Source organism: Macrosteles quadrilineatus, unplaced genomic scaffold, assembly GCF_028750875.1.
Source record: "Macrosteles quadrilineatus isolate MER2022 unplaced genomic scaffold, UCM_ALF_1.0 Scaffold_5__1_contigs__length_97177068, whole genome shotgun sequence".
Taxonomy (NCBI): domain Eukaryota; kingdom Metazoa; phylum Arthropoda; class Insecta; order Hemiptera; family Cicadellidae; genus Macrosteles; species Macrosteles quadrilineatus.
The window spans coordinates 60,303,247-60,322,642 of NW_026542598.1; the positions used below are offsets into that span (position 1 = coordinate 60,303,247).

A 19,396-nucleotide genomic window follows, 5' to 3' on the forward strand; every position below is an offset into this window, starting at 1 on the left:
TTTTGACGTCGTAATTAACGAATTGGACTTTGGCTCATGTTTCATTTTTTATGTTGCTTTTGTTGCTTATCTCTCTAATTAACTTCTTTGAAATATAAACCCACAAGTAGTCTGTGTGATTAATTTTGTAAGGCTTATTTTCCATTCACACAATGTTAATAATAAGCAAAAAATTGGGGAAAAAATGTTTAAAATTTTGTTATTGTATTGAAGCAATTAAAATATTGATATCATGCAAAATTTTATTTCCATTTTGTACCACACTAATTAAAATCTAAATTTTTTCAGCTATAAAATCACGACTTCTGTATTTTATATTGGTCAAGTTGGATTTATGTGGTCCTATGATGATCATGTAAGTTGGCTAAAGTGAAACAATTTAGGAATAGAACTGTGCCTTTCTTGTGATTTATCCATCAGATAAAAAATAAAAACTAGTTGCTTTTGGCCACTGGCTTGATATAGATTTTTCTATGGAAAAAACACATTTTACGTTTAGTGGGTTTGAAACATACAGACTGTCCCAAAAGTCCCGGACCGGTTTAATATTTTCTAAACGACAACAGATAAATCAATAAGATTTTGCACATCAACACCACACTTAAAAATCTACTTTTTTAAGGAACTATCAATTTTCTGTCATATCATGGGGACGTCCCACAAGGAGTCAGAAGGAAATCTTAAATAGGAGCATAGGTCAATATGCACATCAGTTTAAAGGGCTTAGCTAGCAGAGTTCAATGCCGGAAACCGCGCCTCAAAAGGATCACCCGTTACAAAATGGCGGCCGTTCAAAGATTTCTTGAACCTGCCATTTTGAATCTTTGAACGACTGCCATTTTTTACTCAGGCGTTCTTTTGAGCTAGAATTTACGGCATTGTAATTTACTAGTGAAGACCTTTAATTTGATGTGCATATCGACCTATGCTTACGTTAACAATTTTTTTCCAATTCCTAGGGCTGTGCCCCCAAATGCAAATTAAATGAATCTTTGAACCACTGTCATTCTTGACTTGGTTGTCCCTTTGAGTTCAAATTTGCAGCATTATATTCTGCTAGTAAAGACCTTTAATTTGATGTACATGTCGACCTATGCTTCTATTTAAGATTTCCTTCTGACTCCTTGCGGGACGTCCCCATGATGTGACAGAAAATTGATATTTCCTTAAAAAAGTAGATTTTTAGGTGTGGTGTTGATGTACCAAATCTTATTGATTTATCTGTTGTCGTTTAGAAAATATTAAACCGGTCCGGGACTTTTGGGACAGTCTGTATGTTATTGATGTGTAACAATATTTTTACAATCAATGAAATTTCTTATTATTTTAACCATTTATTTTTTATGCAAACTCACGGCTGCGGACATTTACTTTCGACGTTACTTCCGACACTGGCGTTTATAAGCGGCTTAGTCCCACACTGTCAGAGACAGAAAATACGTTCCCATTCCTTACTTTGTTGATTCATCCACACCTTTAGTTTCATTGGTAAAATGAAAAAAATGTCTCAGATTAAGTTTGATGAATTTTAGTTATTCACTATTCATACACAATGGGTTTTTATTATTATATTATTATACCCACTATGGGTATGTAAATAATAAACACCGTAGCTGGTCTTTAGGGTTTATATATGTGTATTACATATAACACTTAAAGTTTGTGACAGAAATGTTATTATTATGGATTAAACAATTTAATTATATAACTTTGTGATTCCACCATCTTCAAAACGATTTGCACATTATTATTTTATTTGATTTAAAGAATTGTTCCTTTAAATTGTTTGGAATGTAGCGGTTAAGTAAATTCAAATTTTTATTAAATTGATACTTGAACACTATTAGTATTTCAAGCCAATTCAACTGGCATGTCAGGCAAATTTACTAAACATATTTTAATCCCAAACTCATTTAGAAATAAAATCAAAGACAAGCATATTGTCAAACATGGGACGTTGCCTCTTTACATAGGGTTTAATAACTAAGGGACTAATAATTAATTCCAGCTTCTGACCCATAGCAGGAACACCGGCTGAAACTCAGCTTTGGAATGAACGTTGACAATTTTCATAAAACCTTATGAAAAAATTAGTTTATTGTAGTTTACGTAGTTATCTTATAATACACACAATAGTTTCTTTGTATGACCTCATAAAGTAGAATTTTTATTTGTTTATTTAATAAGTTAGAAAACTCACCAACATGTAAGGAATCAACCTAAATAAACGGCAGTGTTTAATAAGTTTAGGGTAAATGTTGTTATGTTGTTGGTAGGGTAAAAGGGTGAATTGCAAAAAAAATCATGGTTGTTATTCTAAAGTTGATGATTTTTTTTCTACTTCAATGAATTACCCTTATTAAATATTAAAGCTGAAAAGCATGGAATCGTATGCAAAAGTCAACGGGGATCCGCTAAATGTACCCGAAAAACAGATGAACGAATTATCACATTCTTTTAGCTTAATATTCTATTTTTGACTTATGAGCAGGAACAAAATAACAATTTGACTTAAATCACATATGAATAAGTAAATTGAGTTAAAATGTATTAACACTTATATTACATTACCACGAAAAAATATATAAACAATCAATGCTGGTTCAAAACAAACGCTATTTCTTAACACCATGGGCCATTCACTTGACTATTTTACTTTACCATTCATCAGAGTATTTACTGTGAAGGATATACCAATAGGTATAAAGGTTAAAGGTTTTCAATAAACAACGGAATAAGATGAAAACTTATCAAGGTTTGAACTACAAAGTACAATGAAACAAAGGAGGTCGCTGATGATGACGATTGTGACAGACAAAGAGAACCTCAGACAAAGACAAAGGCTGACAGTGTCATTCCCACTGCATTAGATGTTGTACTATCAATATACTGTATATGCTGATGATTCGGACAAAAAGATCATTTTATTGTAACAACAATAACGTCATTCATTATCATAAATGAATTCCAAATCAATTTACAATAAGTATAATTATTACAACTTCATAATTAAAATAAAAAATTGATGTTGAAAGCACAGAAATACATATTCTGAGTAGATGTAGAAATTAAATAATTTTTAAATTCAAATTAGTATTTATTAATTTACACCAAACCAAAATAAATTGTGCCTAGTTTCAATTAACTAAAACACATTTTCAAATCTATTAACCCATTGCCAGAAGATAAAAACAAAACCTATAACTACATAACTTTTTAAGAGTGTGTTCTAAGAAAGAATGTCCAAAGAAGCAAAAAACGGATCCAGTTTAACACAGAGATTAGCTGAAATACTATTAATGAGATGTCAGCTAGAAGAAATAATATAAAGCTACAGTCAGCAATACTGTGTGTTACACTACACAAGGTATTTAGTGTGGTACAATACCCTAACTGTTTATATTATTGGATGAAAGGAGGTAATTTGTATTGAAGCTCTTTCGGTTGGTAAAGTGATTTATTTCCGCACACTATATTTATACACGTCACAGATAATCTCAAAATGTCATAAGAGATTGTTAAAAAACTGATTAATAAATAAAACAGCTATTATATAATTTTCCATACAATAATAAATAAAAAATATTAGACTCAATGACTCCTCTTCTGAATTTTATGCTACATATTCTACCTGAATGTAAACAAAAAGTTCTGCAATAACAGAAGCAATTCAATACATTATATACATTTCGTAGTGAATGTGTATTACTCTGACTTTTCACGAACGATTCCGTACCAAATTTGTTAGTGTAATAAAGCCTAACAGTTGTAAACAATTTCACAGTGACGACATAGCTTTGTGGTTAATCCCGCAGGTGAATGTATCTAAGTTAGCCTGGCTAATTGTTTGAATAAGCCTCATTCTTGCCTTGAGTTTGAGACGCAAGCGAGAATAGAGTAGATTGAAATATCTTGCACAGTTTGAATGTAAAACCGAAAACATTGAACTTAAATTGTACACATAACTTAGTGTGTGATATTTGATAAACAACAGTAAAGTTATAAATACACCGTCCTACAACAAATAATTTATGTTTTTTATAATGCTTTGCGCTGTATTTTTAACTATATCATTTTTACATAACAATGTAATTTCTCATAATAACCATATTACAACCAACTGACCCATTTACCGGTTAAATCGATAACTATTCCTTGCACGACTGTGATATTTTTAATAAAATAATATTTGCATTCAATAATATATTATGTAAACTCAATGATTAGTTGTCAATAATTTGAAATAAGTATGGCAATATACCGTGTTTAAGCTAATTCAACTGAATGAGTAAATATGCAACTACGAGCACAGAAATAAATTATCTAAATACACTAGATGTATGCGATGCAATTAAGCTGAGACTACTTATAGTCTTGATTTTTAATTGATTTTTTGAAACTCCCAATGAATTTTACAGTAATTAGTTAGCAAAAACAAGAAGAGCAAAATGCTTGAGCTTTTTCGTAAAATTCCAATCATTGTTGTTTCTACAATGAACTGAGTGGTTCATGTCATAGTCAACATTTAACCCAAACTATAAAAACCCAAGAACGCAAGTCATTTTAGTTGACTTACGCAGGGTGACCACGTCCAGACTTCTTGATATAAAACCACTACTCTAGAAATAACCATCATAAACCCCGCAGCAGGCAGTTCTGTAAACAGGAAGCAGTGACTTACAGAGTTTTAATATGAACAAGCCGTCAATTATCATAAACAAGATGACTTCTGGCGAAATCTCCCCCCATTACACCAGTTACTATGATACTCGTTTACAGTTAAGTGATTGCTTGTGGATTTTTTAAAGAATGAAAGTCAATTAAAACAACTGAATTAAGTAAATGATTGTACAACTTTTTACAAGTACAAGTAACTTGCAAAGTACGTGTACAAGTAAATGCATACACCAGCTGTTTCCATATGATTAATTGTTACCATTAGTAGACAATATTTTATACTTTGATTGTTACACGAAAATGGTGTGGTTTATCAGTATATATATAATGACAACATCAACATCTGATGCAGTGGGAATGACACTGTCACCCTTTGTCTTGTCTGAGGTTCTCTTTGTCTACAGCAATCGTCATCATCAGCGACCTCCTCCTTTGTTCCATTGTACTTTGTAGTTTCAATCGTGCTACGTTTTTATCTTATGTTTTTTTTTTAAACCTTAACAGCCAGTGGTTTTGGTACTATTGGTATTTACTGTACACTAAAGACATAGCAACTACGCACATATGTTTTGTTACATATGTTGAGTAAATATGTACGGAATATCTAATAGTGAACTTGGGCCAATGCCTGGTGGACTTTGGTGATAAAATAGTAGATTGTCTCTTGAACCAGCAACGTTGAAGTATGTGTGTTTGCTGAGAACACAAATATTTTTTACTCCCGTCTAAAGCGAAATTGAATGTTTTTATTTTTGTTAACAATGGTTATCTATAATCGATTATTGTCTATGTAAACAATAAAATGTTGCAATGACAAAGACATAAATCGATGTAAAACAATACATCCATTGATGTATATTACTGTCATGAAAGTAAATGTTGCAATGTTGAAATTACTGTTGAAATGTTGTTGTGGTGATGAATCCGGTGTCAACGTATCATAAATTTAGGTGGAATTTTAATAGGGACTTTTTATAAAATATATTTTAGGATATAATCGTCAAAATGCAAATGTCAAGGATTCACAACTTATAACAAATGATTTTTGACAAATTAAATGTTTATCAGTGCTCTTGGTGATTCTAATTAAAAAATTCCATAAAGCTATTACTTTGTAAGCTTTCAAGTAGCAACACTACAGTCAGGGTGTTTGTAGACTGGGCTGATGTTGATAAAGCAATGATTTCCAGACCGTAGTGCAGGAGTCGCGTCTGTTGTAATTAATCCCGACCTCGGTGTTTAGAAAGCCTTGGGATTAGAAACCGTAAAACAATTGGTGTGAACTTGACTTGAGGGGTTCTCTATACTACAAAACTACCATATGCAGTACATGTAATGTAAAAAAACGTTATGTAATTAATTTGTAGTGGTTTCTTTAGTTATTATTTTTTAAGAAACATTACATAAAAATTAAGGCATGTTGGGTTACATGATAATTCTGTAAGCTAATTATAAGGTGTGAATGGACAATATTAAATTTTACATGTATAATCTACGTTAAACTTTTAATTTGTTTTTATTTTCTCACGTTTTATTTCGTTTGTAAATTAGAACAAATGCGCCTAGTTTTCATATAAATGCAGTGAATACGTACACTAAGAAACCGTGTTTAAAAATAATCCTTTTAACAAACCTTATAATATTTTATAATGTGGGTTAATAAAATACAGGGTGTTTATTAACGAACAACGAATTACAATACCCATAAATAAACTCTTTAACGGCAAAACAAGCTAACATTTCGTATTCCAGTATTTTTTACTTTTGCTAATCAGCTGATATGCATTGTTGCTCAACTCGGCGCTTCCGTAAGCTCTGTTTGAGTGTAAGAAAACACCATATTACGTTTTATTTACAATGACCTATCAATAATATAAGACCTTATAGATAACTTAAACAATGCATATTAGCTGATCGGAAATGAAGTAAAGAAAACAGGGTTACTATCAAGAGCTAGGTAGTTTTTTGTTGTTTTATCCACAGTGACTTATAAGTACTGTAGTTGTAAATATTTGTATTGTGTTTAAAAACACCCTGTATTATGTACTTTAACTTCATTCCGAATGATAATACTTCATACGACCTATAATAATAAAATGTTGATTATAAGTACATGACTATAATAAAATTGTAAAAATCTAAAAACTATGTTTTTTAAATGTAAATTTAATATTAAAGTTCTTTTTTTTCATGATGACAAAATATTAGAGTAAAAAATATATATATGAAGCGACTTTATACAATATCACCCTTAACAACAGAATATCTAGTCAGCCTTTGTACTCAACATCTATTGTTGTTCTGTAATTATAGTCACAGAAGCCAACATTCAGTGTGATGTCTGCCCAGATAGACTTTGGGGCGGCTGGATCAAACAGCTGTTTTTGGGACAAATCAATACCTCGAAAGGGGAAAATGTTTGTAAAACGTAAGTACAATAAACAAAATTTTATACAGTATCTTTTTTAAATTTTAACAACAAAATTACCCATACAAATAGAAAATCATTTGTTTAACTTCTGAACAACATATTCTTTGTTACTTCTTTTATATTATACGTATTAATTGAATACGTAATGTTTAAAGAATATAAGAATATAATGTTTAAAGAATACGTAATGTTGGTAGGCTTGTAATGTTTAAAGAAAATGTGTTTCCACACTTGCTATGTATTCAACCACCTAAGAAAGCTCTACAGCTATATGGTAGTTTTACGATTATGTTTTTAAAAACTACAAAATATCGGAGGTTAACTTTTATTGAATAAGTTTTAATATTTACCTAGTATTTCTTTTGTATTGTCAAAGGCGTAGTGTATTATTTGCATCTTTTCAATCTGTGTTGTCAACATAGGCCTGATAACTACACTCCTTAAGTTGACTTCTATGTGCAAAACATAAAAAAAATTTCGTACGGTGATGTAATAATATGTTTTTTGTACAACAAGGTAACATTACTTAGCAAGAGGTCTGCGAAACCTGTCTGTAACAGTTGTAGCCGCTCACTCTTATATCGATATCGGCTTTGTTTTATCGGTTCTACCTCCGATTTAATTTTCAGCCCAATAAAATCTTCATCCATACTGCAGAAGGTAAATGGTTCCTTCGATAAAGTGGGTAATTTACTTCATGGCTGCCGTCTTTCAATGCCATTTCCTGAAAGATTATGCCTACCTTCATGAGCCAAAACCGTTGAGCTTGTTTCATTGAAGCTTATTCAATTTAAGTTCAAATTGTTCAACGCTTCTTAAGAAAGTAAAAAAAAAGCACAACCACTTAACCAACACTATCCTAATTCTTCCATTCTAAAAGTTCACAATAGTGAAAATCACATAGCTAAAGTATCACACTTTAGTGGTGGTACTATATAGAAGGGAGGAAATCCCTTACACTTGTGTCAAGTGAGGTAATGTATTATTTTATTGAGAGCTTAAGTATTTTACAAAGTAGGGAATTCAGATATAGATTAATAGCATTTTCATGGTTAGATTTTCCCTTTTAATTTTATATGAGATATTTTTGAAAATTTCTTTGAAATATATTGTTTTATTTTTATGTACCATTCATGGGCTATAAGAATACATAATTAATTGTGGTGTACACGCCCCCATCCCAAGGTAACAGTACAAATACAGTTAGCAGCGCCAGGGTGGAATGAATGTTTATAATTCATGATGAGGGCCAAGTGTAGGGTCGGCTTATTACACATTGTGGTCGCCTAACTCTTCACCGCACCTGGGCTCGTGTTACTGTTACTGTACAGAAATACTGTTCATTTGTCAAATTAACCTTTTAGTGATATATTTCAATTTAGCAAGACGTAAAAGTTTAGTTCTTTAATTGATTAGGTATGGCGTTATTATAACTTCTGTGTAATTTTTTTCGTAGTTGTCATTATCGAGTTGTATCTTATACTCTTAATATAACTGTTCCTATCCGGAATATATTGTTCGCTTACATGCTCTACCCTTTTGTCAAATTAGTCGCTGGACAACATCTGGTTTTAGTTAAATTATTAATTTATCAACAGTTCATTGTATAGGTCAGGTATTTTAAGTTGAAAGAGTGTTATCCGTTAAATTAACTAGAAATCTAATACTTTTGTAATTAATAAGCTTTTCAGGAACTATCGCGGATACAATGAGTACTTTCAATTATTATTTTTCAAACCAGGTACGTAATACTTAAAAAAAAATAAAGTCATAACAAGCACAACTCGCCCAAAGATTTTAAACTTAACATTAAACTTTACAATAACCCTAAATACATATAGAACCAAACTAAGCATAAAACTTAACTTTTATATTCACACAAAATTGTATACGTTTAAAAGTAATGATTTAGGTTGAGGTAGCCAATTTCCAAACAGATACTTAGAACAAATTCGAAATTTCGGAATTGAAACTCAAACTACATGACGAAAGTTCGAGTTTTTTTTTTGTATTTGAGCCAGAATATGTCGAATACCTAATCATTAATGTGAGCTGAATGTACAATAAATACGTATGTTGAGCCCATTAAAATATGATTTAACTAAGTCACTCCCAAGTGTCACTAGTCTACACATAGGCAGTTGACAGGTGCCAGGGAACCTGTTAAAAAAATTGTTCAAAAATTATAATAAAAAACTTATAATTTAAATCTATCAATGTACAATACATGCGTAGGACTACCATAAATCAGTCCCCATATACAGCCATCACTTGTAACATGTTCGGCTCAATGTTGTGATATTGAGGCCGTGCATCACTTGGCCTGCCGCTATTGGCTCCATCACTTTTAACTTGACAAACCAATATATTGTCACTAATGGAAACGTATATTGTAATTAAACAACGCATTTATTGCAGTTACCTTAGGTTAGTGATGTTCCTTTTTCTAATTGCGTGGAAAAGACGTACAATTTGCTATAGGTTTCTGCTGTCAAGTATTGGAAAGAATGAATCATGAAAAATAATTTGTTCAGTTAATACATGTTTTTGATAATTTTGTTTTCATTCTTAATGTACATTATAATTTACGCCATCTATGACACAGAACAGTGCCAGATATTTAGTCAAGGCAAGAATAGGAAGGTAATGGGGACGGTAATATAGTTCTGTGTAAGTTTTTTTTCAGTTTTTTTTGTTTGTTGGAAATTTAGAGGATAACTTTCAGTTTTCAGAGGTTTATGACTTTGACCTAAATAATATTACAAAGTTTAATATTGAAATAAATAAATACATTTTTAAAATTTAAAATTCCAAGATGTATTATTTTTAGTTTGCGATTTTGACTATGTGTATCCAAACATAACTACTGACATTTTTAACTCTCAAATAGTAGTTAATTACGTCTGGTTCTACCAGAAAACACACATCACAAAAGTAATTATTACTAGCATTATCCCAAGAAGGGTGTAGCGCGAGTGAGGAATTTATAATTCACAGTAGTAAGCAGAGCGGGGCGCGGGCATTGTTCATTGTGGGGCTCAGAGTAATGTCTACACCTGGGCAATATCAAACCTTGGCCCAACATATGAGGGCTGCTACGTATATCTTGGAGAGTTTATATACCTCTGTACTAATTAAGCGTCTATACACTTCAGTGGCATGACGGTGTTTCGCACTTAAATTATTCGTGAGAGTTGACGTAAAGTTTGTTTTTCGAAGATTTTTTGTCAGACCGGGGTTATAGGAAGGTGGGGTCTTGGTCTAAATTCGTCATCTTCCCTAGTAAAAGCCATAAATGAAATTAAAGATTTAAAAACCAATAATCTGATAACAAATTAAATTGCGTTTTAATTTAAGTTAAAGACGAGATATATAATTTACTTACACGTTCCGTTTTTTTATCAGACTAAAGCTAAAAAAAGACCTGAGTGTTTCTTAGGATATGTTCCTGTTTAAATAGAGTATGCTCTACTTCCAGTAGGCTCTGTAGTTGTTGGATAGGAACAACCGTTAGGTCAGCGGTCACATTTTTAGTTGAGAACATGAAGCTTCATTTCGTTGTATTTTGCAAACTAAAATATTTTTGCCAAACAAATGTTTAAGAATTAAACAAAATAGATGTTAAACAATAAGCAAAACCCGATAAAAATTGAGAATAAAATAGTTCATGGGAACTAAACTAAAACATGTTTCCTTAGAAACTCGATGCTAAACCTTTATTTATTGCAATAACATTACTCAAGCCTGATACGCCAGGAGACGACATTGATATATGGGTATCATAACCAAATCATATGGTTTTACTGAAACCCATCCACTATATACCTACAGCCTTACATTTTACTGAGCGGAAAATAATTATTCAACATTAAAATAAAACATAATGGTTTGAATAAATGAACTATTAAGAAATTTGTAACGTTCGAATATTTTTGTGTAATAACCATATTATTGTTATATATTATGTTAAGTTTTGTTGACCTGAGTTACAGTCAATATTTACTGAGAGACGCTCGGAAACAAAAGTAATTTTATTTAATTTATTTATTTATGAATGATAAGTATACTAAAAAAATACTATATGAAAAATGTGTGGTTCCTATGTAAACTATAACATGCAAAGGAAAAATGTTGTAGGTTGAAATACAAGTAAAACTGACCAATTAGTATATATTAGTGGTATAATGTCTTAACAACTCATGAAATTGTAGTTTTAAGTTTTTGGTGGCAAAACAACTTGGGGGAAAATGTAGAAAAGTTATGTTAAATAATAGTAATAACATTTCATTTGACATAAATATACAGCAAATTTAAATGAATCAACTTACCTATGTAAAAATAATAAATTGCTTATTCCACATTTTAAAATTATTAGCTATAAATATATTTTGAAACAAACTATTAAACTTACTCACTAGACGTGGTTGTAACGGGTTATAAAGAAAATCACTATTAAAGGTCCACCCTACTGCAATGTTTGCATTTAGTATATTGATATTGTTTGTATTTACGCAGCTTGTTCATACTGTGAACCATCAAAGGTATTCAAACCCAATAAGAGAACAAATGTTTTCTTAACTTATTATATTACCTCCCCAAAATTATCTTAAGAATAATGTAAATCATTAGGCTCGGTTTCAAGTTTCATGGACGTATCTGACAGTTTAAATCAATGTTTAAAATATATTTCGTTACCGTAGTTCAATGGGGCGTTTCATATCGAGACTAATGTGTACAAAACGGCGGGAGTGTCTGTGACGTGTCGACATTTTGGCGGGTAATTGAGTGGCAACATCCCACCCTCCACACCCATCAGCTGTTTCGCGCCCTCAAGCTCAATCTCAGGCTTAATCTCAAGAATGTGGCGCGCTCTAGTGATAAACCCGGCTAACTTAGATACGTAACCTGAGGGAATGTCTTAATTGAGGTTTACAACTGCAACAATTAAATGCCTGTTCCAATTTAAATAACTGAGGAGCGAGATCGCAAAAAATGCATCCCCGAATTTGAGGAATTTATCGTTTGGAAACAATAGTTATACTATTTTTGAAGGTCAAATTTTTCTTTTTTGTAATGTTCGCAAAGTTAATAGTGAATATTTGTTAACTTTGTTTTAAACACAGTTTGGTACAAAAGTAAACAGAAATTTTTCTCTTAAAAACAAATTAAATAATATTTTTGTCAGATTGATTTTTGAAAGAAAATGCATGCAGTAAATCGACTTACTAAAACACTCGAATCAACACTAACGAATGACGCCTGTTATCTTTATGGAAAATATCGCAGTAAGATATTCAAGGGTTTTACAAGATTGATCTTTTTTAATCTGCAAATTGATAAATAATAAAAAAATAAATAAAAAACACGCAGATTGCCATCTGAAACCTTATAAGTACACATTCATGCAAGGAATTTCGACTCTGTACTCACCTGTCGTAGTAATAATCCCTGCAACAGAAAAATATTACAAATTTAAAATATAACAATAATGTTAGTAATGTGCGTTTTATAATTTATAGTAATACTTAGAGGAAATCTTTGATATTTACAAACAAAATTAAATTATGTTTTTTTGTTACGAATTTGAGAGACTGTGTTCTTTAGTGTAATTTAAATTATTACACAACAGAGAAAATTAGGAGTTTTTTTTATAGGCAATCAGATCATGAATATGTAAATTCGATAATGATTTTTCTCAAATACAATCATGCACATACATTCTGTAATAGGATGAACATTTCAGTGCCATTCATTGTTTTATTATTTACTCACATTTTCATTTTATAACAAACGAAGGTGACATTTCTGTCATTATAATTCAAGCTGCATTTTCTTCATTCGTTGATATTCCTATGTGAACGCGCTCCTCGTTCTTTCTCCATTAAACTTTTCCCATTTGCGTGATTTACAACCATTAAAATTGACAGTGAAACTTGTAAACGAACCAAATATTTTCCATTTTACGCGAAAACTTTAGTGATTGAACAACTGCGAACACTTACTTTGTTTTCTAAAGATACCCGAGTCACTGTTTTTTGTGCAAAAACAATTTTGAGTAATAAGTCAAATTATTGTTACATAAAATGTTAGAAATATTTGAAAATGTTGCAAGCTATACTACGAAAAAGTAAGCGGTAGTGGGCCTATCAATGATGTTTGAGACTTTATAGGCTTACCTCCCTGTCAGTAGTCCAAAATTATGTCTTATTTGAACTAATGTTCAAAGCTGACATGTTTCGTTGCGCTGCAACATCGTCGGAGCTTTACGTCAAAAACATCAAATGATTTAAGAATAAAATACAACACGGGACACGGAACATTTAAACACTAAATAACACGATAGCGCTATCATGACACGGCACGGCAGCGGTTGTCGGTAGACTGCCTTTAATGCTTAAATTATTTGATGTTTTTGACGTAAAGCTCCGACGATGTTGCAGTGCAACGAAACATGTCAGCTTTGAACATTAGTTGAAATAAGACATAATTTAGGACTAAGGTAAGCCTATAAAGCTATTATTCTTAGTCCAGGGGCTATCAGAATTAATAATATGATGTTTGAGATGTTAACCATCAACAAAAAATATTGGAATGAGAACTATTGGAAGGTATACTGGGAAACCACACAGTTGTTAAACAATACCCGAATTTAATATGACTAATTAGGATTACCGAATACATTAAGGTTCGCAAGCAGAACAGTTGTTGGTGTACAATATTCAATATGCGAGTCACGTGCCGTAGCCCGAGGAAACCAGCCCTTCTATACTGGTAACTCTGTCTGTATTATGGGAAATGAAACATTTTAGAATCTATAATTATGTGCCGTATGTTTGGACCTATACTAATGAACCAATTCTCAATTATTATCGACAGTATAATATTTGAGTAATGTAGATATCGCATGTAAATATTAGTAGCAGTGCAAAATATTTTACAAAGAACACTATCTAAAAGTATATTAGAACAAAAGTATATATGGTATATGAATATCCTAGGATCCAGATTTTGTCGTATACATACTATAGATATTTGATTCCTAGCTGTGTAACTGTTTGCTGTTTGTAACTTGTCTCCGTTTGGTGGTTCTAATTTTTGCGGTGTTTACAAATTAACCTAGATACTTACTGTAGGTACACATAACAAAGGCTATCGAGAACGTGTTACAAAGCTATAGCCAGATAGATATATATTTTAGTTAATTTAACTTGCTGGATGTCAACAAAACTAGGTACCTTGAAGATTAGGAGATAAATGTTTTGACTAGACGTTTTCTCAACTGCTTAAACTAGCTATATATTTAAGGATGCGAAAGAAATACCATTGTTTAACCCGAGATTAAACTTATTTTAATAGTTTTACTTTTGCCAGCTCATTATTTAAAAACTGGCCCTATTCCACATGAAACTCCACCTAGTTGTAACTCACTTGCCGCATGAAAACTTAATACAACTCCACCATTAAAGGATTTGCCTTACTATAAATAATTTTGCAAAAAATGATTCGGACAACAAAACAGAATACACGATGTGGCATTGAATAATGACACCATGTGACTTAGTGACGTCAAAGCATCGGCTAATCAACGTCTGACAATACAATGTTAAGCCTTCAATACTCTGTGCACGCGTGGTGAGTCCTTTGACGATGGGATAGGTGAACGAGGTATTGTACCAGTTCTATGATAGATGGAATCAGTTAACACTAACTGCTATCTAGTTATCAGAGGCACTATCGCCAGCTTCACTTCTACAGTTTACACCGACATTAGTATTATTAGTACTACCAATAAATTACAGCTCCCCAGTTAACCCTAAAAACTCAGCATCTTGCACTGACAATGTATAGTGTAATAAATAAACCATCAGAATAGCGGACTCAAAAATACAAATAAACATATAATCAACTAGTAAGTTAAAAAACCTAGTAAGTAAAACTAGTAGTAGTAGTAGTAGTAGTGTATAAACTAGTAAGGAGTGTAAATGTGTGACTTCTTCATCGTTTTTGAGCTGTTCAACCACATCACCCCTAACTGCTTCAAAATGACTATAATAATGGTACAACACCTCGTCAAGTAGTCCAAATGATGATTGAGGTTAGCAACCTACATGTTTCGCCGTAAATACGAGGTATTGTACCATTATTATAGTCATATAAAGTAATCCAGGGGCCATCAACATGGAATTTAATGCTTCAAAATATTTAAGATACAAATTACAAACATATTTAGGGTGTTAGATGCATCATTCTGTGGCCCACTTCCTATTCCTTGGAATTTTGAATTTTTCACAAGTTTGTCAATAGTTTTAAAACTTGACAAATAGGCACCGGTCAATAAGGTACGTATTCTAACAAGGCCTTGGCGGTGTTTTGGCTCCTGTGTCCCAGATAGGGAGGTTACTTGGATGTAATGCCGTACATTCATCAACAGCTGGTATCCAGCCAACATCTGTCCATCTCTCCCATGTATCTACACACAAGATACTTACGTTCGATTTAGATTATAGGGCTAAATCAATTCACGATTGTTTAAGGTAATAGTAAAGCTCCCTTTATAAGCATTTCCTCATTGAAATACATAACAAATTAATAAAAAAAACGGAACAAAAAAATCACTGAGAAATAGTGTTATTTAAAGATGAATAAGAAACCCACTCCTTAAATAAGTAATAAGAAGGAAGCCTAAGGGAAATCTTGGTGTGAAGAAGTCATTGCACAAACCCAATTAAGCATGATTCAATCAAATCAAAACCGTCTTGTCTTAGACGTTAAGGTTAAGAGGTTCCATTTAAAATATAAATTAGTTTTAAATTACTGGGCATGATAGAATGCACCTACATAGTTTTATATATGTAAGATACATATTTTTGTTATGTTTGGCAAAAGAAAAGCGTTGAAACTGTTATTGATTCCTGTGAAAGGTTTTAAAATCAATTAAAATAATGTAAATATTAGATAATTAAATACCTTAATTATTGGTAATATTGATTTTATGTTTTACGTATTGTGTCATAAATTCTGAGATGAAAAAAGTAACTAAGATCGAAAAAGTAACCTGTTAATACCAATATAACGCCGATCTTTGGTTACTGTATTAAAATAACACCCAACGCATAACTATGAAAAAGACATGCAGATTAACACCTTTAGTTATATAGATAGTCACCTGCAATATAGAGATCCTCTTTCAATTTTGTATCAAAAATCGTCATAGCGCCGACTTAAACTACGTGAGCTTGACTCATACAAAAGTTTACTTTATTGAAATTATTTCATTCTTTTTAGAACGTTTGAAGTCGGTTGTATTTTTTTACAAAAATAAATTATCATAAATTCGAGTAGGGTAATAAATGTAAATAGTATGAACACACCTAGAACGAGGACATTTATTTACTAGTATGTACCAATATGGCTGTGCTCATATTTTATTCCACTTGGACATACAAATATGTTTGCTATAAAAATAGAATTACATTGTTAAAAAAAAAATATCTCTATATTTTATCGTAGGTAACTGTACAAGCAAAGGCATGCCTATCAAGTAAATAAGTGGGTTGATTCATGCTTTAGGTCAACTGTATGACAGTAAAGCAAAAGCTAATTGAGAAACTTGCAAAAATTTTTAAACTTTTATAGTCTTTTATTGACATTTAATTTGTATTGCCTACTGCCATCAGATTAATGACGGTAATTACAAGATCATATAACAGGTGACGACAGTTAAGAGATGAACAGATTATCAATACAAACTAACGGGCATTAAATAAATAGGAAAATTATAGTGTGAACTTATATGCATAAACAATAAGCAAGGAAATAAATAGTTCTATCATCGTCACACCAATAAAATAAACAAATGAAATAAATAATAGAAAAAAACCTAAAAATATAGGTTTTGTAATTAAAATACGTTAGTCCCGTTATTTCTAGGTATCGAAATCCGACTGGGATCCCGGGATTGAGACCTCTTGACAAGAACAGAGAGAGTGTTAGAGACAAGTGTTTAGAACATAAATTCATCAAAGATTGGTCAATCGCCAAACATCTGCCAACCTCTTGGCCTTTCGTGGAACTTGGCCTAACCTTTGACGGCGAAACAAATGGTTAGGATGTACATTCGTCAAACCTACAGACATCGGATCACCTTTTGGCCTTATGTAGAATTTGGTCTCAAGAATGTGTGTCATGACGGGCTCGTTATGTTCCAGAGAGCTGGAACCCTACAGTGGTTGAAGATCACTTTGTCCTTCAGTCAGGGAAAGGATTGCAGCTGCAGAAGGTGCCATTGTTTGTTCGTTTGTTTGCTTCAACTTGTTACCTGTACTTATACCTTTACGAATAAAACTAAATGCATAGTAGATTCATATAGGGTAAGGAACTTGTCAGATACATGTATACATTTTTGTCTTCGATAGAATTTGGTCTCCATACCTCTTTAGGGTTTAGGAGTAAGCCAATATCGTTAATTCCTCTAAGATTCGTCAACCTCTGCATGTGTATCTTAGCCTTTATTGGTATTCGCCTATGACTCCCACTGTTGAGAATGAAATTCATGTTTTAGAATAACGATATATCTGGCCTTTAATCATTACATACATGTCATGTCCACCTCTTCATCTTCTTTGGAACTGGACATTCCTCGGATCTCTAATCATTGAGACCAAACAAATGTTTATGACGTAGAATTATTAGGATTGGTATATTAGCACAAATATCCACGTATTAACTTTTCAAAGTCTTGGCCTCTGTATCACTTTTATCGTAAAAATTTTTAAATGTGATAAGGCAATAAATTAATTTATTTATTAAACGTTTACTAATCCTTCCTCTCTAAACCTGAGTGAAACATTTTTAAAGTGCTGGGTCGTCCAGATAAATATTAATAATCAGAAAGAACTAGATATTGCTCGCCTTTGGTACTGAAAACGTTTTTACGACAAATATTTATTTATTGTAAATTAAAAATAATATCAGAAGAGGCCAAATGATGTAATATTGATAGTGAAATTATAATCCTTGTTGGAAAGAAACAGTTAGATTCGGTTCACGTACAACACATATAGTAGCCGAGAGAAATCCTACCACTTCCTGATTTAGCTGTATTAGATTGTTCTTATTCTTTTTCACTCATGTGTCTAAGCGTAGATATTTTTTCTTCGTAGATTATAGGGGTTTACACTTTTTAAATCTCAATTGTAATTTCACTTAACGAGAACGTAAACTTTTTGTTTTTTTGTCCCAACGATTTCCATGGTACAATCGTTAAGGTAACACAGTCCTCAAATATTAATTATTTTAATTTTTTTATTGTTTAGTTTTGTAGATCAGACTTTTTTGAAGACGTAGATAAATATTAATTAAGAAAAAAAATATTTTTTTAAATTTTTAGCTACTTTTGTTAACTCTTTCAGCCTAATTTAGCATGCCCAAGGTCCTACTACACTAATCATGACGCAGAGGGTACGCCGTCAAATATTAAAAGTTTTGTAAACATTTTTTATTATTTAGTTTTGTGAACACACTTTACTGAACACGTACATACCAAATTTTATGGAAGAAAAAAATATTTTAAGTTATACAGCGACTTTTATACACTCTTACTTTAGCATGCCCAAGGGTCCTACTGCCACCCGTGACAGGGGGTACTTTTGTCATTTTTTCGAAAGTCGAGTGGTTTTTAGTCAGGTACACTTTTCTTCCTCAATTATAATCCAATTTCAATAAAAATTGGTGTGTGTGTTCCTCATATGATACGGAACAATAATATGAATCAGTTTCCATGACAACCAAAAAACTTTGAAATAAAAAAATATTTTATGCTAAAAAATTACAAAATATTTTATACAATTTTTAAAATCATACCAACAAATTTTATTTTGCTCAAAAACTTTTTTACTTAATATTATTGTTGGTAATAATGTATTAAACTTTGTAAAAAAATTCAAGTTGATAGGTTAATATTTGTAAAAGTTATGTGTACCTAAAAACTTTCATTTAACATGGGCGGGATAGGGAGTACTGTGTCACCAATTTTTCGACGATCGGTGACATAAATTCTAAAGGAAAATATTACAATTTTTCTATTAACTGACCACGATGCGTTACTGGTTTAATTCCTTTGTTAGAATGTTCCGCATTACACAATAACTAGATGCAGAATGTATGGAATGAATACCTCAGCATCAATGGTCGAAGATTGAAAGTTACGTCACAGAAGGCTATACAGCCATACGATCACTAACACGTGAACACACACACATAGAACTGTCTATACACGACTACATGGAG

At 31.8% G+C, this 19,396-nt stretch overlaps 1 protein-coding gene across 3 annotated transcripts in view; it reads right to left on the reverse strand.

Moving 5' to 3' along the window:
• Positions 1 to 19,396, reverse strand: part of LOC128994030 (RNA-binding protein Raly-like) — a 334,709-nt gene that overhangs the window by 44,284 nt on the left and 271,029 nt on the right. For all 3 annotated transcript variants that reach the window (XM_054418232.1, XM_054418230.1, XM_054418231.1), the window contains one exon: positions 12,539 to 12,556. In XM_054418232.1, coding sequence (XP_054274207.1) covers positions 12,539 to 12,556 — 18 coding nt within the window. The remainder of the gene's footprint in view (positions 1 to 12,538; positions 12,557 to 19,396) is intronic.